Source organism: Aspergillus mulundensis (genome assembly GCF_003369625.1).
Source record: "Aspergillus mulundensis strain DSM 5745 chromosome Unknown scaffold_1, whole genome shotgun sequence".
In the NCBI taxonomy this organism is placed as follows: domain Eukaryota; kingdom Fungi; phylum Ascomycota; class Eurotiomycetes; order Eurotiales; family Aspergillaceae; genus Aspergillus; species Aspergillus mulundensis.
The window spans coordinates 2,060,121-2,080,576 of record NW_020797889.1 but is presented as its reverse complement, the minus strand read 5'-3'; the positions used below and the strand labels follow the sequence as shown (position 1 = coordinate 2,080,576).

The 20,456-nt window shown below is 50.9% G+C and overlaps 10 protein-coding genes across 10 annotated transcripts; 4 read left to right on the top strand and 6 right to left on the bottom strand.

Moving 5' to 3' along the window:
* Positions 1–152: 152 nt before the first annotated feature.
* DSM5745_02193 (PRCC domain-containing protein) lies at positions 153–1,406 on the bottom strand (the record flags this gene model as incomplete). The annotated part of the gene is made up of 1 exon (XM_026744209.1): positions 153–1,406. One exon carries the CDS (start codon positions 1,404–1,406, stop codon positions 153–155), a length of 1,254 nt encoding a protein of 417 aa, XP_026607372.1.
* Positions 1,407–1,865: 459 nt separating this feature from the next.
* DSM5745_02192 (uncharacterized protein) lies at positions 1,866–2,960 on the top strand (the record flags this gene model as incomplete). The annotated part of the gene is made up of 1 exon (XM_026744208.1): positions 1,866–2,960. One exon carries the CDS (start codon positions 1,866–1,868, stop codon positions 2,958–2,960), a length of 1,095 nt encoding a protein of 364 aa, XP_026607371.1.
* A 341-nt stretch (positions 2,961–3,301) lies between these two features.
* On the bottom strand, positions 3,302–4,579 carry DSM5745_02191 (legume-like lectin family protein; the record flags this gene model as incomplete). The annotated part of the gene is made up of 6 exons (XM_026744207.1): positions 3,302–3,736; positions 3,794–4,054; positions 4,105–4,186; positions 4,261–4,331; positions 4,400–4,423; positions 4,478–4,579. 6 exons carry the CDS (start codon positions 4,577–4,579, stop codon positions 3,302–3,304), a joined length of 975 nt encoding a protein of 324 aa, XP_026607370.1.
* A 629-nt stretch (positions 4,580–5,208) lies between these two features.
* tim13 (protein translocase subunit TIM13) lies at positions 5,209–5,633 on the top strand (the record flags this gene model as incomplete). The annotated part of the gene is made up of 2 exons (XM_026744206.1): positions 5,209–5,343; positions 5,445–5,633. 2 exons carry the CDS (start codon positions 5,209–5,211, stop codon positions 5,631–5,633), a joined length of 324 nt encoding a protein of 107 aa, XP_026607369.1.
* An 879-nt stretch (positions 5,634–6,512) lies between these two features.
* Positions 6,513–8,071, bottom strand: pkaC (cAMP-dependent protein kinase catalytic subunit pkaC; the record flags this gene model as incomplete). Its single annotated transcript, XM_026744205.1, has 4 exons — positions 6,513–6,540; positions 6,595–6,969; positions 7,021–7,274; positions 7,328–8,071. 4 exons carry the CDS (start codon positions 8,069–8,071, stop codon positions 6,513–6,515), a joined length of 1,401 nt encoding a protein of 466 aa, XP_026607368.1.
* A 951-nt stretch (positions 8,072–9,022) lies between these two features.
* DSM5745_02188 (Sin1 family protein) lies at positions 9,023–11,602 on the bottom strand (the record flags this gene model as incomplete). Its single annotated transcript, XM_026744204.1, has 1 exon — positions 9,023–11,602. One exon carries the CDS (start codon positions 11,600–11,602, stop codon positions 9,023–9,025), a length of 2,580 nt encoding a protein of 859 aa, XP_026607367.1.
* A 591-nt stretch (positions 11,603–12,193) lies between these two features.
* DSM5745_02187 (replication factor C subunit 1) lies at positions 12,194–15,652 on the bottom strand (the record flags this gene model as incomplete). Its single annotated transcript, XM_026744203.1, has 5 exons — positions 12,194–12,828; positions 12,883–15,260; positions 15,312–15,402; positions 15,458–15,476; positions 15,566–15,652. The coding sequence occupies 5 exons, from the start codon at positions 15,650–15,652 to the stop codon at positions 12,194–12,196; spliced, it is 3,210 nt and encodes a 1,069-aa protein (XP_026607366.1).
* Positions 15,653–16,154: 502 nt separating this feature from the next.
* DSM5745_02186 (mitochondrial 54S ribosomal protein uL16m) lies at positions 16,155–16,762 on the top strand (the record flags this gene model as incomplete). Its single annotated transcript, XM_026744202.1, has 2 exons — positions 16,155–16,536; positions 16,590–16,762. 2 exons carry the CDS (start codon positions 16,155–16,157, stop codon positions 16,760–16,762), a joined length of 555 nt encoding a protein of 184 aa, XP_026607365.1.
* A 49-nt stretch (positions 16,763–16,811) lies between these two features.
* On the bottom strand, positions 16,812–17,340 carry DSM5745_02185 (uncharacterized protein; the record flags this gene model as incomplete). The annotated part of the gene is made up of 4 exons (XM_026744201.1): positions 16,812–16,886; positions 16,979–17,130; positions 17,214–17,236; positions 17,291–17,340. 4 exons carry the CDS (start codon positions 17,338–17,340, stop codon positions 16,812–16,814), a joined length of 300 nt encoding a protein of 99 aa, XP_026607364.1.
* Positions 17,341–18,361: 1,021 nt separating this feature from the next.
* Positions 18,362–20,366, top strand: DSM5745_02184 (uncharacterized protein; the record flags this gene model as incomplete). The annotated part of the gene is made up of 7 exons (XM_026744200.1): positions 18,362–18,769; positions 18,827–18,904; positions 18,968–19,112; positions 19,172–19,190; positions 19,243–19,592; positions 19,655–19,726; positions 19,795–20,366. 7 exons carry the CDS (start codon positions 18,362–18,364, stop codon positions 20,364–20,366), a joined length of 1,644 nt encoding a protein of 547 aa, XP_026607363.1.
* Positions 20,367–20,456: the final 90 nt, after the last annotated feature.

Sequence of the window (20,456 nt, the reverse complement as noted above, 5' to 3'; positions counted from 1 at the left end):
GCTGTACAAGTACTTATAGAATTCATTGATTAGACATTTCGTTACTTAAACCATTTCTCTCTCATCATTCATTTAGGCGCCAAGTGAAGATGCAAGACTCTTATACAAACTAACACAAACAAGTATAACCGTGGTATAATATGAACGACCACCTACCAACCATATTTCGCTCCAGCCTCCTTCTTGTTCCGCTTCCCAGACGCAAAGCTTTCCTCCAAGGCTTCTTTCTGCGTACTCGCCGCGTTGACCAACTGTTGCAGCGTGTGCTTGCCAGGAGCAATGGCCCGGACAGGGTTGTGCTGTGTTGCAGCAAGCTCCTTGTGCGCCATCTCCTGATTAGCAGCATATTCCATGTCTGTATTAAAGTGCAGGATTTTTGAGGTAGAAGGGTCGGCGTTACGACCGAACAATTGGCGTCGCTGAGAACGGGAGAGATTCAGATCATCCGCGATATAGTCCAGCGTCTGGGCCGACTGCGCTGATGCGGCGGGACTCGATTCGGTCTCTGGAGCGGGGCCTGCTGCTGGTGCGTTCTCGCTCGTCGTGTAAACCAGAGGCTCGTATGTTGCACCAAGCACTGATGTTGACGAGTCTGGCATCGCTGTTTCTTCCGTTGCAGCAGACAAGGAGAAAAGGCTGACCTTGGGCTTGGGTGCTGGAGCGGGAGCAGTAGGCTTTTGTGCCTGTACCTCCGATTGTACGACTGACTCCTTCCCTTCCACCGTCACTACTGCTTTTGGCTTGGACTCTGGCAATGGCGGCGGTATAATCGGCCCCCTCTTCTTCTTTTGCCCCGACCGCGACACAGACAACGGCTTGAACATCATCGGGTTCCCCTTCAAAACCACTTCCTCGGGCTTCTTCTTCATCACAGTCGTAGACTCCGCATCCTCACTATCCCTTAAGTTTCCTGCCTTGGGAATCGTCTCATCTTCGTCGTCACCCCCGCCTCCCCCTAAGCTCTCGAACGCCATATCCTTCCTCATCTCCTCATCTGCCTCGCGATCAAACCCCGGCGCAGCCCCCGTCTTCAAACTGAAAACCTTACGGGCGGGGCCACCACCGCCTAGTTTCTTTTCCTGTTCCACCACCGCACTGGGTCGTTTGGGCGCTGGGAGAAATGAGTTGAAGCCTGCGAACGCGCCGCCACCGCCGCCTATCTTAGGTTTCTTGCGCGCGGGACCATCCTCCCCTTCATCACCGGGTACTTCGGGCTTAATCTCTGGCAAGGCAACACGGATCTTGCGGGGGTTAGCCTTGTCAACAATTGATGTGATTTTTGACGCGGAGGCCGAGGGTGCGTTTGAGGACGACGCGGGCTTCGCTGCTGGTGTTGGGGCGGCGGGAGTGGAAATTTCTGGTTCAGAGTCCGAGGTTTCAGAATCGGAGTATGCGACGAGGGCCATTGTTGCGATAGCCCAGATGTATCATGGATGGGTGCTCGATGACGGAGGGAAGCTGGTAATTGCAAGGTTGATTGCCTGTCGCGGAGGTCGCGGTAACGTTGCAGCCGTAATCTACAGTACCTTATCTTATCTGATCATCGTATAGCGTGTGATGTCATATCTGATCCTTGGATGAGACAATTGCGGAGTAAAGAGTCAGCATGTGAGAAATCACAGTGATATCTTACGGACATCTGGTCTATCTGTTCTGAGGTACCTCGTTTTTCGTTAACGCCTCATGCATGGGAATCGCCGACGCCGAGCTTTTTGCATCCAAAATTACTAGTGTAAAGAGTGATAACATAAATTACGATCTCGGGTCCAACTCCGCATCCTCGATTCCTCGATACCACAGATGATGCTCTCATTTCGCCCTCAACTCTTTTCAAAATCCGGACCCGCATGAAAACACCACACATCATGGACCCGGAAGATGATAAACCGCGCTCACTGAATAACGACCGCAACCCCAACGCCGAATCCAACCCTACCGCTCATAAAGTCGACGATTATGCGGCCCACAGCAAAAGCAAAGGGAAATTCCGCTTCAAACCCTCAAAATCAAAATCTAGCTCTGGATCTTCACGACACGAATCCCACAGACATAGTCGCAGTCATAAACACCGATCCGATGACCGCGACCACGATCGCAGCTACCGGCGACACAAACGTCGCAGAACCGCAACTCCACGTTCTCCCTCCCCCGGCACAGTACCTTCTTACCCAGGCGCTCCGTTATCTCCCAACACCGCGTTCCGTGAATCTCTCTTCGACGCGCTAGGTGACGACGAAGGTGCTGCGTTCTGGGAATCTGTTTACGGACAGCCTATACACTCATTCGCTGCTCCACTGGGACATAACAACGGCAATGGAGATGGACGCAGCGAACTCGATCAAATGGACGAAGAGGAATATGCGGCGTACGTGCGCGGCGAGATGTGGAAGCGGTCGCGAGAAGGTATGCTTGAAGAGCAGGAGCGCATCAGGGCAGAGAAAAAGGCGCGGGCCCGTGCTGAAAAGGCCGCTAGGGAGCAGGAAGAGAGGAGGAAGTTTGAGAGGGCGATGGAGGATAGCTTACGGCGGGGCAGAGAGAGGAAGAAGATAAAGGAGGCTTGGAAGGGGGTATGGGAGAGCTACATTAGTTCTTGGGAGAAGATTGAAGAGGCACGGAAGAAGAGCCCAAGCGGAGGTGAAGATGGAGGGCAAAGAAACACTGTGCGGAATCTACTCTTCTGGCCCGTGGAGTCGGGTAAAAGGAGGGATGTTAACAGAGAGAATGTGGAGGAGTTTATGCGTCGGGCTCCCCCTCCACCGCAGCCTTCTGGTTCTGATGCTCGAAACGACGCTACTACAGATGATTCACTGCTATCTACGCTAAAGGCTGAGCGGGTTCGATGGCACCCGGACAAAATTCAGCATCGGTATGGCGCATTGGGAATTGACGAGTCTGTTATGCGCAGTGTTACGGAAGTCTTTCAGATTATTGATCGCTTGTGGAACGAGTTGAAGAAGTGACGGGCAACAACATCTGTATTTGCATTGGCATGGTATGGCATTGGCGTTTTTAGGACTGATACCCCCATTTTCTTTAGAAAGTTCAGAATTCATATACATTTCCCAGCCAAGAAGAAAGACAAATAGGTAGTTGAAACTTTTGCCTCGTTTTATATGGCAAAGTAAACCCGAAGATAGAGTGTACATACATCATGGCTATGCAAAAGCAGATACAAGAAATCGGAAATGGCAAGGCGGATATGGGACAAGAGATAGAAACGTTTTTGTTATTTTCCGTTGCGTTGCATGTCTTAACATCAACCCACCACAGCACTTAACACCATATACAATTTACTTCCCCTTCAAAACCTGGAGTACCTCGTCCTAGACCGATACGCAGTCCACCCAACATAGCCACCGCCAATAGCCGCAATAAAGAAGAAGACCTTAAACAAGAACCACGACCAGCTACCAGACTGCTTCTTGAATTTGCGCTGAGGACGGTCGGCGCTGCGAGGGGGCCCGCTACCGCTAGTACCCTTCGAGCCGGCGACATTGTACAGGTTCTGGGCCTTGACGGAGATGATGTCGTGGTTGTCGCTAAGCTCGCCAGTCTCGGCGGAGAAGCCGAGGTATGCGACGGAGGGGATGGCGATGTTTGTTTCGGGGCTGGTGAGCGTGAAGCAGTTGGTCCAGGTGCCTTCGGACTTGTATTGCAGGTCGAGCGTGAGCGACTTGTCCTGGAAGTAGGTCAAGCGTGCTTTTGTGGGGACGGAGGTTGTGCGGAGACCGCGAGCCTATGCTGGTTAGTATTCGAGATGCGATAACATGGTCGTAACATCGGCGTAACGTACAGAGCATCCGGCCAGTTCATTGGCCTTGCCGTCGTGCGCTTGGTCGTAGCTGGTCTTGCCATCGCCCATCATGGCCATGACGTAGGGGAAAGATGTGCCGGGGCGGTTGTTCTTGTAGGTGTCGAAGAAAATTCCCAGGCCCTCGAAGTTATCTGTTGAGCCGAAGACGGGACCTTGTGTCGCGCGCTGCTTGGTGAGCCACATGGCGAATCCATCGCCGTGCAGGTTTCCCTCTCCTTGGATCTGGAATTCAAACTCGATCTGGTCCCACGCTTAGTCTCGGCCGTTGTAGTTGTATGGTGGGCACTAACCTCCCAGTTCGTTGCGGTCAGAGGAACGCGAGAGAAGATCCATCCTTGCTGTGACGGCCGGTCTGCTGTGAGACGAACGTATCTGTGTGGTTATAGCTTAGCCCGAGCTCTTCAAAGATAAGAGGCCCACACAACAAGGGGAGCAGAGGAGCGTACTTGTCGGCACGAATCACAGTATCTCCACCAAAATCGAACCAGCGGCTTTGGAAGTCTGAATCCAAGTAGGGCTATGCGGGCGTTAGTGTCAGGCAGTAGTGTATAGCGGGGCGGTAGCGAGTAGAGTAGGTAGACGCACGGCAGAGAGACTGTGAGTTCGTAGCTATACAAGGCAATTAGTTACTAGTAACAGCAGCTGTACGTAGAAGATACACACCGGAATGCTCTTAACATTCTCATCGCCGTCGTAGGCATTGACTGCAGGCACGGCCATAAGGCCAGCAAGGCCCAAGAGCGTGGATAGCCGCGGCAGCAACATTGTTTTCGTAAGCTAATTGCGAAGTCGCAAAACGATCGTGGGAGTTAAAAGTAGATTGTAACGATAGAATGTAGGTAAAGGGCGCTAATCAATGTCGCCGGGACATTCAATGCACCGCTGCGTGGGTGGGTAGACAATATAACCAGGGTATACCTCCACCTGGCTTCAAGCGATCAACAGCGGAGTAGTAGTAAATCGATGGTCGGGTAGAAGGTAAACTCGGAGGCGACAGAGTTGGGAGTAGATTCAAAGGAAGGAATAGCGCTTCGGAAGAAAAAGGATAGGAGAATGGAATAGCTTGCAAAAAGCAAGTGTTGGCAGAACCGGAGAGAACAAGAACTGGACAGATCAGAGAACAAGAYWSWAGACAGACTCACTTAAGCTTCGAGTTCACATCATCCACGGCCTGAGGAGTTAGGTGTCCACTTCCGCTAAGTGTGGCTGGTGCATTGTTAGTCTTCAGCTCAGCCTCAGCCTTAGCCCCAGATTCCGCACCGCCACCGTTTTTTCGGAATCCATACCGATGCTTCAGATCCTGTCGACGTTATCGTCTCAACAACTACAGCTCCGCGCGAACAATACATCTCCACGCACTTTATTTTACCCCCGACGCGAACAAAACCATCAAAATGGCTCTCTTCGGCTCCTCCGCCCCCGCCGCCGCGCCTGCCGTGTCCGATCCGGAATCCCAGCAATTGAAGGCCAACATCCTGCAACAGATGCAGCAAGAAATGGCCGTAGCTAATGCGAAGAAGCTCATCAGCGTACGTTCGCGACCAGCTCTCTCTTTAATTCCCTCCTGCATACCCGAGTCCCCGTCAGATTCCGAATTCGAGCTTCAAGCACTCACTAACCCCAACTACAGAGAATCAACCAGAATTGCTTCGACAACTGCATCACAAACCCCGGCTCCTCAATGTCCTCCAGCGACTCTACTTGCCTGTCTAACTGCATGGAGAAGTACATTCAGTTTTGGAACGTCACGAGCAAGGTGTATATTTCCCGCGCCACCACAGAGCAAGTCGCAGCGAATGCGATGGCTACTTCGGAATAGATGTGTGGGCTTGTAGGCGGGACGGTTACTCTATGATTAATTAACCAAAAGGCGGTCATTCGCGGTGCTTGGAAGCAATCCCGGAAGACTATTTTGTACAATATGAATGGAAGGGTCGTATGACGTACTAGGTCCGGTTGGATCAGGGTGAGACTACATCTGAACATGCATGCATGGCCCCGGGAGGTGCAGGTGTTTCACTTCTTGGTCTTGAGAGGATGCTACTGGTGTATAACACAAAATAAACTTGTCTAGGCACAGGCTAATTCCAGATTTACTTTTCATGCAAAGACAGCCAACTGTAGGTATTTACATATAATGTACAAACAGCAACAGGAGACAAGAAACCAAAATAGATCCGTGCTATGTGCGCGAATATTCAGAAAAATGATAAAAGTTGAACCAAATGGCATCTGCCCCGCCGCAACATGACAGTATTGTAAAAGTGCCCTGAAATTCCAGGGCAAACACCGCATCCCAAGGCACTCGACTGCTCGCAAGCGGAAATATAACACAATATAGTGGAAGGCGGCCCCCTGAGCAAGCATCTGAGTGATGGAGAGCACCCAACCTCCTTCCTCCCCGCCATGAGTAAACATGGCCTGTTATATAGCGGACAGGGCCAGCGTGACACGCTTTTGACGCAAACACCAAGGCAGCCTTGTTAGGAATATCTTCGAAAATGCTTGTATTTTCACTCGACCAGCGATTATCAAGACCAACAGGTGGAAGAATTGACCTTAGACATCATTACGCCGTCCTGCCTGCTCAAGCGCAGGCACCATAATCCACTCCTCTTCCATTATAGAATAGAATTTTGAGTTCTAGCCAGAGCCATCTCTAGTGTGAATATCATTGCATCAATACTCATTAGAGGGTCTAGAAGTCGGGGAACAGATGGCCGTGGCTGTATTTGCGTGTTAACGACAGGACGTGAAGGGCGTTCGGAAGGGAAACGTACGGGTCTTCGCCAGTCTGGCCGTAGGGCTCTGACTCTTCCTGGTAGTTCTCATACTGACTGGCGTCGCCCTGCCCGCCTCTGATGGGGGGCACGTAGGGTGCGTCGATCTCCTTCCTCAACAGCCGATCCCAGGTAACTTCCGCAAACCATGGGTGGTTCTTGATATCATCCGGACCGCCGTGAAGGTTTCCCAACCGCTTGGTGAGGTCTGAGGTAATCAGCCGGGAGAGCAAATCGACGGCATCGGGGTGAAGGTATGGCGGGAACTTAATCCTGCCCGCAAGGATGTTCTGGTAAATCTTGACAGGCGACCCTTGGTCCCAGAAGGGTGTGAACCCGCACAGCATCTCGAAGATCAGAATACCGAGGGACCACCTTGAGAAGAAGTTAGCACACTTCGTCCGGCGCAATTGACATCGAACATACCAGTCAACGGATTTGTTGTAACCCTTAGAGGCCACGACCTCAGGAGCCAGATAATCAGGCGTCCCACAAAGGGTCCAGGTAATATCGGGCACCTCCTTCGCAAAGCCAAAATCGGTAATCTTGAGGTGCCCATGGCGATCTAGCAGCAAGTTTTCGGGCTTAAGATCCCGGTAAATGATATTCAACGAATGAAGATACTCCAGAGCCAGAGTGACCTCGGCCGCATAGAACTTGGCCACGGGGTTAGGGAATCGCTATGCCCCAACATCAGCTCTCTGTTTTGGCAATAATTAGCAACATAGCTCACCTGAGACTTCCGAAGTAAACTAAACAGCTCTCCACCCTCGACGAAATCCATGACCATGTATAGGTTTCGAGCATCCTGCCAAGTACCCCACAGCGTGACGAGGAAAGGATGCCTAACACGATTCAGCATCCGTCGCTCGTCATTGGTATGCTCAATCTGCTTCATCTTGACGACTTGCGCCTTCTTCAAGACCTTGATGGCATAGTAGCGGTGGTTGTGCTTCGACTGCACGAGGTGAACGCGTCCAAAACTGCCTGTGCCGAGGGTGCGCTGGATTGCGAAATCATCGAGGGTATATTTCCCCTTGGTAGTACGCTCCGTTCGAGAGACCTGCGGTGTGTTCTGCTGCGACGGGTTTATGATGTTGTGTATGCTGGCGGCATTGCCATGGTGGCCGGAATTCGAGTGTGCGGAAGTACTAGAGGGCTGTTGTGCGGGGGATTGCATGGAGGCGGTTTGCCCGTCAGCAGGCTTGTTGCTAGCAGCAGAGGAGTGGTTGGACTGGTGATGTTCGGCGGCGTGTGAATTGTTGGAATTCGCCGTATTAGCCGAATTGTTGGAGGGATGGTGGCTATGGTGGAAGAGGTGGTGGCCGCTGTGGTGGCCGTGGTGCTGGGAGTCTTCGGCAGCGATTGGTGACGTCGTGGTGTGGCCAGTCGCGGTGGAACCAGCCTGGAGCTCCTTGGAGAGGTCTTGCGAATCCTTCGTTCGCCGTTTCTTCAAGAGCCCTCCGAGAGTAGGCATCGAGGATGGCTTAAGATGAGACCACGGTCGATGTGAGACAAACTGGAAGCATGCAGGCGCTAGGCTTCGTGGTTGGAGCTACGCGGTAGACGATGAGGCTTGGTATTGGTCTCTGTTTCGGATCCCAAGCGACCCTGGCCGGAGTAGATAAGTATGCACGACTAGAAGTATAGAACCGCCGAAGGAGACAAGATATCAATTGAGCAAGGGCAAGCTAGATAGCAACAGAGACCAAGGATGGAGCAGAGGAGCGAGGATGGGACTCTCAGCACCTAAAACAAGGCCGTGGACGATTGAGGGGCGAGAAAGAGGGAGAGCACGAGTAGCAGCAAAGCGGGGTTATGCCGGAGTCTGAACTTCTTTGCGTCAAGATGAATCGATCCATTAATCTTAATCGATCCACTTTGCAGCCTATCATCGCCCTGCTTTTCGTCAACTTAGGACTCCTTTCTTTGTTCTCCTTCTTTCACCTGCCTGAGCCTCTCTTCGAGTCCCTCGAGGCCTGTCTTCACTTGCTTGATTAAAGAGCTTGACAAAGACCCGCCTAACCTCTGGTTAGGCGAACAGCACTCGAGGCCGAGGAGACCGGGCCTGAGCTAACAATCCAACGGTGATGTCCACACGAGTAATAAGTGAGATCACCACTACGGCGTGGTGTTACTGCTGGGACCGATGACTTCATATTTTATAGACTCATGGAGCTCTCTCGAACGTTGAACCAACTTAAAAGAGCCCTTACGAGAACCACATGGCCGTAGCGAAGCTTCGTACATATAGAGTTTGCAAGAGTCAGACATGCGTTTCAAAGAGAATATTTGGTACTCGATGCTGCATCCCGCGCCACGGAACAAAGAGAGTCGAGTGCCTTTCATGCAATGTTCAAGCTTGAAGCCAGGCATTGCCAGCCAAACTAATGTTGCGCCATAACAAAAAGAAAGAATAATAGAACACTCATGTCCGATAATGCGCCATGTTCTTCTTAATCTCGTCCACAATCTCCACGGCTTCGAGCGCATTGCGCGCCTCAAAGTCATAACGCTTCTGCTCCGTCGCATCGTTCCCGCGGAGCACAACGACGCGGAAATTCTTCGGATGCCGTCGACTTACTTTACACCCGACAACATCGTTGAAGCTGATCGATCGAGTCTTGGTGTCGGACCCATTTTTACCCGTGTCTGCAGGCATGATGTGCATGTAGTCGTTATCAAATGTGAGGACCCGATGCAAGGAAGTGGTGAACCCCATCGACTGTTTGCGAAGCACAAAATATCGCCGGTAGTATCCTCCGATAAGGTCCTGCTTTTGCGTGAGAGGATGCAGCATTCGCTGCCCGCTTTTCTTTCCTTTCTTACTCGGCACAGCTGAGTTCTCAACCATCAGTGGTGCGTTAGGCGAAGAGCTGACCGGTGACCCTGTCAATGCCTGTGGGCCGAAGCGTCGACGAACAAGATCCAATTCTGTAATATTGCCCAATGCTTCAACAGTGCGGTCCAGCGGCGCAATTGTGTTGGAGCCCATCACTTTGAGCAGATAATTCCCTTTATCCAATCCCCATCGCTTGCAAACGGAATCAAGAATTTCTGCAATGTAGCTATCCGTCGAGGTATTTAGGGTTGTAACTTGAGTCGATGATTCCAAGTTGATATACCGAATCTTCAGCGTCTTTGAAACGCCAAGACGGGGTGTAGCATGAGAAACCGGCACCGCTGGACGATCAGCAGGTGTCAGGGTATTGTCATTCAAGGCTGAAGAGAATGGTTGTCCTAGGATCGGGTTCGGACGAGACGTTTTATTTTGCGCAATCGGTTGAGTTGCCGGGATAGCGAGTGGCGCAGGTACTGCATCTCCTGTCTCCTCAGCCGGAGCAGAGGCGTTCTCTACCGGGTACAGGCGCTGGTTCTCCTCGAACTCCGAATCAGAAGCCTCAACTAGAGCAAACTCGTCATATTGTTTTCCTCTGGATCTGCCGCGCATGCCACCCGCTCGACTGTTGTTGTTTGAAGTGAAATCGGTTATGTCTGATGTTCTACCCAACGGCGGAAAATCATATTCGACCTCGCCATCCTCCACCATTCGAAGCGTCCACCTATTCACGTTGAGCTTTTCTCGCTCGATAGGAGGTTGCCGGCGCTCTTCAGCGTATCTCCAAAGTGCCAGTCCAATAGCCTCGACGACAGTCACTGGTGCTGGTTGGTCCGCTAATTTCGACTCGCGAGCGAGCGGCAAGTCGAGGGGCTCTTCAGGGTCCGAGGAGAATGGCAAATATAGTCGAATATTCAAGGCATCAGTTAGGCCCTTACCAGAAAGTACGGCGAACTTCTCAACGGGGTTCGATGGTGCCTTTGCGCGAGCATTGAGTGCTGTGGAGAGCAGGCTAACAGGCTGCACCGTGCTGATAGGTCGAGGAGGTGGCAAGTCCTGCAGTTCTGGTGCGGGTGGTTTTGGCTTCCGGGGAGATGCTGTTTGAGAACTCGGTCCATGTGGTAGCTTGTGCATCAAAGCAATTGGCGATGACGAATTGAGGCCGCCAGTTATACCGACAGCTCCTAGAAGTGACGCAGAACCGGCCGTCGCATCAAATTCTGACGAAAGGGCACTCTCCACTGACCCGGCATCGGAGTCTTCCTCCTGCTCATCCAATTGCTCGAGCCCGTCACTGCTGGCCTTTCCTAGATCTATCACTTGATCGTATCCAGAGAAGTGTATCTGGCGCCTTTTGTACCCCGGCACGGATGAATCAATCTCATGGTCTGAGGACATATCACTACTGGTCATAGTCGTAGTCGTGTCCCGCCGGGGGCGCTCATTGACGCTTGGGGCTGTCCCAAGAGAGCCTGTACGGTAATGGCTATTCATTGATGTATGCGAAGGATGTGTGACCATAACTTGTGGTCTTTCTTGGCGATCAGTAGCTCTGATAGGCGACGAGCCTGCTCTGATCCGTACAGGAACTTTTGGAAACTTGATCTCTTCGTTAGCTCTTTGCGGGGCCTCGCCCTCGTCGTCACTTTCGTCGCTCAGGTCGCTGCTATCCTCCTCCTCAATCTCCCTTACCTTCTGCTGTTCTCTTTGCTGGCGTTCTCTTCGATGCAGGCGCTTTTCGTTCCGTAGAGGGTTCCGGCGGCCGATTCCATCTGTAGTAGATTTCCCCGTCACCATTCCCCCTTCGTCATCCTCCCCCTCCTCCCCAAATCCAAGTCTTTGTGGATCATTCAAATCTCGAATGCCTAGTTGATAGTATTCGGATGACACCGCTGTAGTTGTAGGAATAGGAGGGGAGTATGTTCGCTTTATGCTGGCTGCAAGTTGTGAGGGGTGATTTGCGGAGGCTGCCGGCCAACCCGCAGCGCGGAATCCGGGAGTGTTAAGTACGGAATGATTGACGTTGATAAGTCTGTCGCCGATACCATCCTTGATCGTAGAGAGGTAAGAAGTGCGCAGCTGCCATATCGTAAAGCTGCGCTCAATTAGCATGAAGCCAGGGAAGATTGAGGGGTCCAGGACTGACTCTTCGTTATGAAGGAGAGACATTTTCCGTTCGATATAAAGGGAATGACAAGCCGGGCAGGATCATATACCGGCCTAGCCTGATCCAAGATAAAATATGTGCAACGGATCAACAGGGCTATCGTACGTCCTGTGTTCTCATTGCGGAGTGGCCATGGACTTGCCGAACGAAGGGAACAAACCCGGGCAGGACCAGCCTGGCCGAAGCACAATGAAAGGAAAGGATAAAATGATAAAAAGAATATGCTGGTCTTAGACGCGCTCCAGGGTCGCGTATGGTGTCGTTACTGTGCTATGTTGCTAAGCAGGGTCGAAGGAGGGGAGTTGGCGCAACTCCGCCTCCATTCGCCGTCCCCGGGAATCGGCCAAGACCAGAGCGAGGCAGTATAGCCAGCACCGGATCCACAGTATACATGTCTACTAAATATCTGGTGCTACAGTTGCAGGTCATGGAAAAGGCCGTCTCATGTTCATTGGACGACACCACGAGTGTAGTACTTAGATTATACAGCATATCATACTGTTCATACATATGGAAGAATGTCCCATTCCCGCTCAAGTTGCAACTATCACAATGCACAACTCAAATATCGAATGCCAGATGTCTCATAATCTCTAAGCCTTCGGTTTCCTACCTCGCGCTTTCTTCGGCTTCGGCGCGTCATCCTCATCATCGATGAAATCGTCCTCGTTTGCCTTCTTCGATTTTCCTTTGCCTTTGGCAGACGTGCTGCTCTTTGCCGAACCCTTCTTTGCAGCGGATTTCTTGGGCACACGAATGAGCTTGTCCTTCTTCAAATCGATCTCGTCGTTCTCTTCATCGTCTTTGCTCTCGTCTGCGAGGACCTCGTCATCATCGGACTCGTCGATGGCATCTTCAATGTCGGGTTTCTCCTTCGGCGCCTTCTTCGGCGCGAGAACATTGCTAGCCTTCATATATGGGAGCGGGTGTGAGCGCTGGTTGTAAAGACGAGTAAAAGAAGCTTTTGTCTGCGTCTCTAGCTTGACCTTAGACTCGTCCATAGGACCAAGTCCGAGCTCGACGAGGGCATCCCAATCTTCCCTAGTCAAGAAATAACTGTCCATAAAGTCAATCACGTCTTCAACGCCATCCTTGCCATCAACCATCAGTCGACTAACAAGCTTATCCCACAGGAGCGGTATGTACTGTTGCCGAATCTCGTGGCGGTCTCCGGAGGCGCGAAGGCGCATGCGTCCTTGTATCTCCTTCACGTATCTAGAGAGTTTCCCTACAAATATAACGTTAGCCTCACACGGATATAATCTAGAAAGACAATACATACCTTGTTTACTGTTTTGCCCCAACCAGCTAGTAAAGGCCGGCCTCTCCATCATATTGCCGTACATGTAACTAGCAGGCCGCACGAAACTAAACATGGCATGCGTTGGCATCAAACTCCATTGTTGTTGACTGCCATGGATCATCCTGTCGACGAGGTCGCCATCGCTTATGCTCGAGGCGGCATTGTCTGCAAGTTCCAGTAGCTTCAACTTATGCTCCTTGCCCTCGTAGTTGTTAGCACGCGCGGGTTTCGTTCTGAGATAGTTCTCCTGGAGCATAAGATAGCTGAACTCATGGTCATTGAAATAGAGCTCACTCTTATCATTCAGCGTAGCCGATGACGCTTGTGAGAACATTTGTGGGCTCAAAATCTTTCCAACAATATCCCATGGCTTCAGGATGATATGTTTTTCCCATGCTTTGGACATCTGCTTTCCTTTATCATAATCTAAAGCTTGGCCTGGTTGCTCGTTTTGGTCCAACCTGACTGCCGAAAGCATGTTGATGACTTGCCGAATATCTGCATGTGTCCCTTCAATCAAGCTATCCAGGACTTGTGGTGGTATTTTCATTTTTTCTCGAAAACATATGGTCAGCAGGCGAGCTCGGACCTGCTCGACGGTTGGCCGTCTGAACGGAATCTCGAACGTGACTGAATCAAAAGGCTTCATTTTCGGGAGTCGTCTCTCATTGCAGATGAGGATAAGAGGGATCTGGGTTTTCTTTGCGATAGCAGCCATCGCTCCGACACCCCCTCGATCGCCAGCAGACATGCCATCCACTTCGTCCATGATTAGCACAAGATTCTTCTTCCCACTGTCGACCTTTTTATCAGAAGTTGAAAAGTATCCCTGTAGAGAAGTTGTGTCGAGAACACCGAGAAGACCAGTCTCAACGAGTTTCTTACTCCTCGTGTCACTTGCATTTGATTCCACAACGTCGTAACCTTCAAGCTTCGCCACCAGGTGCGCTGCAGTGGTCTTGCCAATTCCAGGAGGGCCATGGATCATCACGGAACGATAAATTCCAGATCCGTCTTTGCCAGCCTTCTTAAAATTCGCCTGGGCACTCTTTCTCCAGTTCTTGAGCCAGGATGAAAGCTTTTCCACAGCACCCTTGTTGCCGCATATCATGTTCAGAGACGTAGGTGCATATTTCGAGGTCCAGAGAAGATCATCAACATTTGTCGCCTTGCTGTCATTGGAGACCTTAGTCATTTGGCTGCTCTTGCTTTCCTTGCGTTTCTGCTCTGCTTTGCGTTTCTCCTCCGCATCAATCTCAGCAGCCATTTCTTGAACTTTCTCTTCATCTTCCTTCTTCTTAGCTTCGTACTTTTCGGCCGCTTTTCCATCGCCACCATTTGCGGGGAGACGGCGGATGAGTTCGAATAGGCCTTCCTCGCTGATCGTTTTCAAGTTGTGCTTTGCGATAGTATTGAGCTTTGCTGGTCCAGCATCACTTCCAAGAACAACAAAGTTTGTCTTGCCGCTAGGTGCTGTTGTGACCTTACCACCATATCTCTTGACTAGGGACTGACCTTCTTCGCGGCCAAGGGTATCAAGAACACCAGTAAAGACGAATGTAAGACCTGCAAGACAATTCTCTGCTCCAACGGGTATGTCGGCACTTCCAGAAACAGGGTCTCGCGATTTTCCTCCTCCAAAGACAAACTTGCTGGGCTTCGCGTCGGGATCTGGTGGAGGCGGAGGTGACGGAGCTTTTATTGTCGGAATGCTGTCAAATATATCTTGAATCTCTTTGCTTTCCGGCTGATCCTTCTTCGCGGTAGACGCCCTTGGCTTTTTAGATTTTCCACCAGCCCCGGCCTTCTTTTTGGTGACTTCAAATTCATCATCGTCCTTATCAACCGCCTCGGATTTTCGTTTCCTTTGCGTTTGGGAAGTTGCAGATTTGGCTGCGCTCGCGGGTCGATGCGGGACATCCTCCATAACCACATCTTCATCGTCTTCATCAAAAGCAGAGCGCTTCTTGGACGCTGGCCTGCCCCGGGCTCCGCTGGCTGGTTTCACCGAAAGATCGAAATCATCACTATCATCATCGTTTTCCTCCTCCTTGTAGTCGTCGTCCCATTTGCCTGACTTTCCATACTCGGTTGCAAAGATATCGTCATCACCTTGCTTTTCGTCATCAAGAAGCGCACTGGCCCTTTTTGCGCCACGACGAGACTCAGCATCCGTGGTATTCTTCCGCTCCGTAGACTTCTTGGAGGCTTTAGGGCTCTCCGCCCTGGTAGCAGTACTCGACGATGACTTCGCGTCCTTATCTGTGTTATCGGATTTAGGCGGTCTTCCTCTCTTTTTGCTTGAGGCGAAATAGTCAGAGGTCGTTGTAGGTTCTCCTTCTGGGACTTCAGGCTTCCTTCAATCGGGGTCAGCGGACGAAGGTTTGATTCGACTAATGGAAACTCACGCTTTGCTCGGAGCCTTAGTCTTTGGGGCCGAAGCCTTGGTCACCACAACATCGTCGTCATCATCACTGTCATCGACAACCTTCCTGCTTCCTATACGGCCGGTCAATAGGATGCTCCAAGTGATTATATCGGTTGCAGGTCTTACTCTTGCTCCGAGCTGGTGTCTATTGTATGGCAAAGTTAACAGCCATCCATAACAAATGCCGTAGTTGATAGCTAAATAGAGAGTGCAGCTGGAAATTCAATGGCATACCTCTTTCTTTGCAGACGGTTTCGTGGGGGACGTAGCAGAGCCTTGGCTCGACTTGCCACCAAAAAAGCTCCTTATATCGGCCGGCATGATGTTCGCATCAATGGAAGGACTCTCAAGTGAGGAAGCCTTTCAATGTTGCAAATGAAGCCAGAAAGGCCGGTCTTCCATATAAGCCAGATCAACGACGTTCTCGAATCGTAGTAGGCAACGCGGTGGACGCGCCTGCCTAGAGCTTCCGTGACGCGATTAATTAGCTTATGTAACTTAGTTACTAGAATAGCTTGTCGGGTGGTCACGTGACGGGAAAAGGGCGGAGGGAGGAGCCGACGGCCAGAAAGTCTGCGGTTCTTGGATATCATTCCATTCTGCTGAAGCGTCGTGCTCGATAATTACAATGGGGTCACATCTCAGGTATCTGGCGCGGCCGCAACTTGCCTGCTTCCAATTATCCTGTAAGGACTCACCTTCGTACGAAAAGTTTTCCTGATATACTGATGCAGCTTCAGCGCTAGGCCTGCGAACATCTTCCCTTCCAGTATCACGATGCTTCTCTACAACATCGCCGGCTCTTGACTGGCTTACGCCGAAGATGTCGGAAATCTCCAAGTCGCCAAAGGGTCGTCCACATGTCGCTACCGGAGGTTCGTCACGAGGCACAACAGTTGTGTGGGGAGATTACGGACTACGAATGAAGGACCACGATCGCCGGCTGCCGGCCTCTTCGCTCAAGATCGCGGAGGAGACCATCAAGAGACGTCTCAGAGGAATGAACTACGCATTATACAAGCGCGTCAGTGCCAATATCGGTGTGTACACCAAGGGTAATGAGCAGCGTATGGGTAAGGGTAAGGGTAAATTCGACTACTGGACTGCGAAGGTTGCCGTGAGCAGGATTGTCTTTGAGCTCAAGGGCGACATTCACGAGAAGATCGCGAGGGAGGCATTTCGTCTGGCTGGTCACAAGTTACCGGGTACGTAAACGATGCCGAAAAGCAGAGAGTTCAGGTCATTAAACTATATACAGGTCTCTGGGAATTTGTGAACAAGGGTGATCCGCCAGTTGTCGGCATTACAAAACTCGGCAATGGTGTTACGCTGGAGAGCTTGAAGCGAGCCCGGAGAGACCCGCCCCTTGGAACCAACAACATGCCCAATCCCCCGAAGTCCGCATCCTCCAGTCCCTCGGCATCGCAATAGGCCGGGTATATCATCTATTACACTTGTCACATTTTCTTGGTTCAGGTGTCTACGCGCCGACCCCAGAACCAGGCCCATACCCTTGTTCCCTCCTAGACTTGGCAGCATCGTCTTCGGTTTCGACCTTCAACATGTACATTATCAGCTTCGATCATTTCTTTTTTATTGCAACATACAGAGATGTCACATAAGGAGTTTATAGGGAAGGGAATTTACCGGGCCTCTGTTGGTATATCCGGATATGCCAGAAGTGCGCTCCCCAAGCTCAAGCTTGTGCGCAAATTTAGTGTCCTCCCTCTTTGCTTTTGCGTCGCTGCGGTCGCCGGCGAGTGTAGTTCTCATCTCGCTCTTGGTGTGTGGGAGGTTGTCTAGGCGCGGTCAGCATCGGATTCAGTGTAGGCAAGGGGAGTGATACAACCTAACTGCCCAGTTGCCTTCTCTGGTGTCTTACTGAATTGCCGGATGCCTTCATACCTGTGTAACTATCAGTGACTGCACTTATACCGTCCGAGATCTTGTTGAACTTACTGAGTCTGTTCGCCGCCAGCTTCGATATCCATCAGTTTGGTGTCGGACATTATGCCGTTATTATGTTAAACGAAGAACAAATGATGAAGTAAACCAGGTGTTTGAATCGGCCTTAATCGTAAGTCGTAAATGATCTCTGGATTGGATCAAAGCAAAGTTGAGGGACGAGGTACCCTCATATATAGGGACTATGGTAGTATGACGTATGCACTTCATCCCAACCGTCAATCATTCTCTCAACCTTCTAACACGCTGTGGACCTTATCATTTGTGACGTCCCTGGAATGAAGCTATCCCTGCATTATAGTACAACCTACATGCAGGCAAAGTGTCTCTGAAATTGACGTTTGCTAACTGGATATGGAGTACGTGCTCCGTGTGCATTCAGCCATCGACAGGTCCTAAACGTCACCTAGCATAGTCACTAGTCACTTCCCACCACAACACCGCTCCACCATGCGTCTCTTTGCTGAGTGAAAAGTTCAGGACCTTTATAGTCCTGCTTCCGAGTCGAAATACCGAGTCTGCGCCATCCATTCCAAGTGAGATGCATCATTTGGGTGCAAAATGTCAGGAACGCGAGCTTTGAGCGGCACTGAAGTCGAGCATGACAATGACCGAAGCTTCAAGCTTACATTTCAGTAGAACGGCTCTCAGCGTCTAACATGCATGCACTTCAATAATACCTCGGCCCTCAGCATTCATTGTCGGCTTCAAGCCATGAAGACTCGGTACCTAGACATTCGGCAGATGTTCTGAGCTTCATCCGCTCTGGGGGTGGAGACATATTTACCCAGTTCAAGCGCCATATTTTTTGCTCATTGCCCAATATATCCTGCGTTATCCACGGAGCTTCTCCGTGCTTTGCTGGTGGCCTCCCCGCATAACAATCTCCGGGGGTGGAGACTTACAACGGCCTTGAGAGCGTGGGGACATGGTGGAGAGCTCAAGTAGCAGAGAGTCCGATGTACAAAAGTTATGAGTGACCTACTTATCAAAGTCAAGTCTAATATATCTCGGGCTTTCGAATTGCCATTCAATAAATAAGTGGAATCGACAGTGGCCGAGATCATGCTCCTCGGCATACAGACCTTTCTACTCATCCCATACCTGCTACGGCAAGCAGCAGCGTTGGCTGAGCAAAACTCTTCTGCCTCTGTCAACATTGGCAATGGCACTGTTGTTGGAGCTAGTGATGCGTCTGGCCATGTACAGCGCTTCCTAGGGATACCCTACGCTCAACCTCCGGTAGGCAATCTTCGTCTACGCCAAGCGATACCACTGAATGCATCTTTCGGCACTTTGGATGCACAATCTTTTGGTCCAGCTTGCTACGGACCAGACATCGACTCCAATCCAGATTCAAGCGAGGATTGTCTAAGTTTGAACATCTGGCGTCCGAATTGGCATACTGGTAACAACATACCTAAGCCAGTGCTTGTATGGTTCTATGGCGGAGGGTTGCAGAGAGGGTACACGGTTAGTGGCTGCAGTCAGAATACTACCTACATTAGCCCGCCGTACTAAACTAAATAGGCAGATCCGAGGTTTGAAGGAACCAATATAGTTCGCATATCTTCTGAGATTGGCAAGGAGATATTGCTTGTGTCAGTGGTACGTTGGTGCAATCAACACGGCCGATAAAGGTTTACATCAAATATTTACAATTTGACACAGAACTATCGACTTGGGCCTCTTGGGTTCCTGAACGGGCAGCAGATGGCAGACCTTGACCTACTCAATCTCGGCATGCTAGACCAACGATTAGCATTGCGCTGGATCCAGGAAAACATCGCCGCTTTTGGAGGAGACCCTACCAAAGGTATATCCCACATTGCTCCACTTCATAGTGTCGACAATATCTGGGCTAACTGTGAGTAGTAACCATAGCTGGAGAGTCGTAAGGCAAAAAGGCAATTACTTTCGCGGCTCATGTCTAACCTTGCGTACAGCGCCGGTGCCGTATCAGTATATTCCCACATGATGGCCTACGGAGGCCGAGACGACAAGCTCTTTCGAGGAGCTATTCTAGAAAGCGGCGGTGCTTTCCCTCTAACGTACGCCAATACCTCGACTTTCCAAGAGACATTCGATAACCTTGTCACGGAAACGCCTTGCAAGTTGTTCGCGAACGCAACGGCAGCCGAGCAGCTCGACTGTATTCGCCAGCTGCCAATTGAGACTTTCCTTGACAGCGTAGGCTCGAGCACTGGTCAATCAATCGATGGAAGCTTCACACAAACTTCTCTCCAATTTGCATTGCCAGCTGGAAAGTATGTCAAGGTTCCTACCATTGTCGGGAGTACGTATCTGCATCTAGCTCTATCTCCAATCCAAGCCCTAACTCATATTCTACCACAACAGCAAACACGGACGAAGGCACAAACTCCGCTCCAACGGGGATAAACACCACGGAACAACTCAAAGGCCCACTTGGTACATATCTCGAATCCATTACTTTCTTAATCATCCTACAAATCTGACCATCTCGCTATATACAACAGCCGAGGGCTTCCACCGTCCCAAAACTCTCCCCAACTCAACAGTCTCAACCCTTCTAGATCTCTACCCCGATGACGCGCGCCACGGCTGTCCCTACAACACGGGCACCACGCCCCTGACGTCCGGGAAACTCGATAAAAAGGCCTGCTCGATCTTCGGAGACATTGTGCAAATTGCACCTGCCCGCATGATCGCGCAATGGCTCACCAAGAACAACAACGGCAACAGTCCAGTGTACCGCTACCGCTTCAGCCATCTCCCGCACGACACAACCGCAGCAAACATATCACGCGGTATTGGAACCGGAATTGAGCAGCGCTATGTCTTCTCGAACCTGATTCCCGATCACCCGTGGGATCAGGCGCTGGCTTATGAGGTTAGCAGTGCTTGGATTTCCTTTGCGTATGGACTAAATCCGAATCCTGAAGGAGGTGTGTCTACTACGCTGCCTTTTGATTATCATTTCTCTCTTGTGTTTGTCATGGGTTCTGTTCTGACGAGTTCTGAATTGGACAGGAAGTACGTTGCCGAAATGGCCCGAGTATGGGGAGGAAAGGAAGAGCATGGTGTTTAGTGGGTATGGGTCTAGTATTGAGGAGGAGACGTATCGTGCCGAGGCAGTAGAATATATCATCGAGAATGTGCTTCCATATGGTGCGCTGTA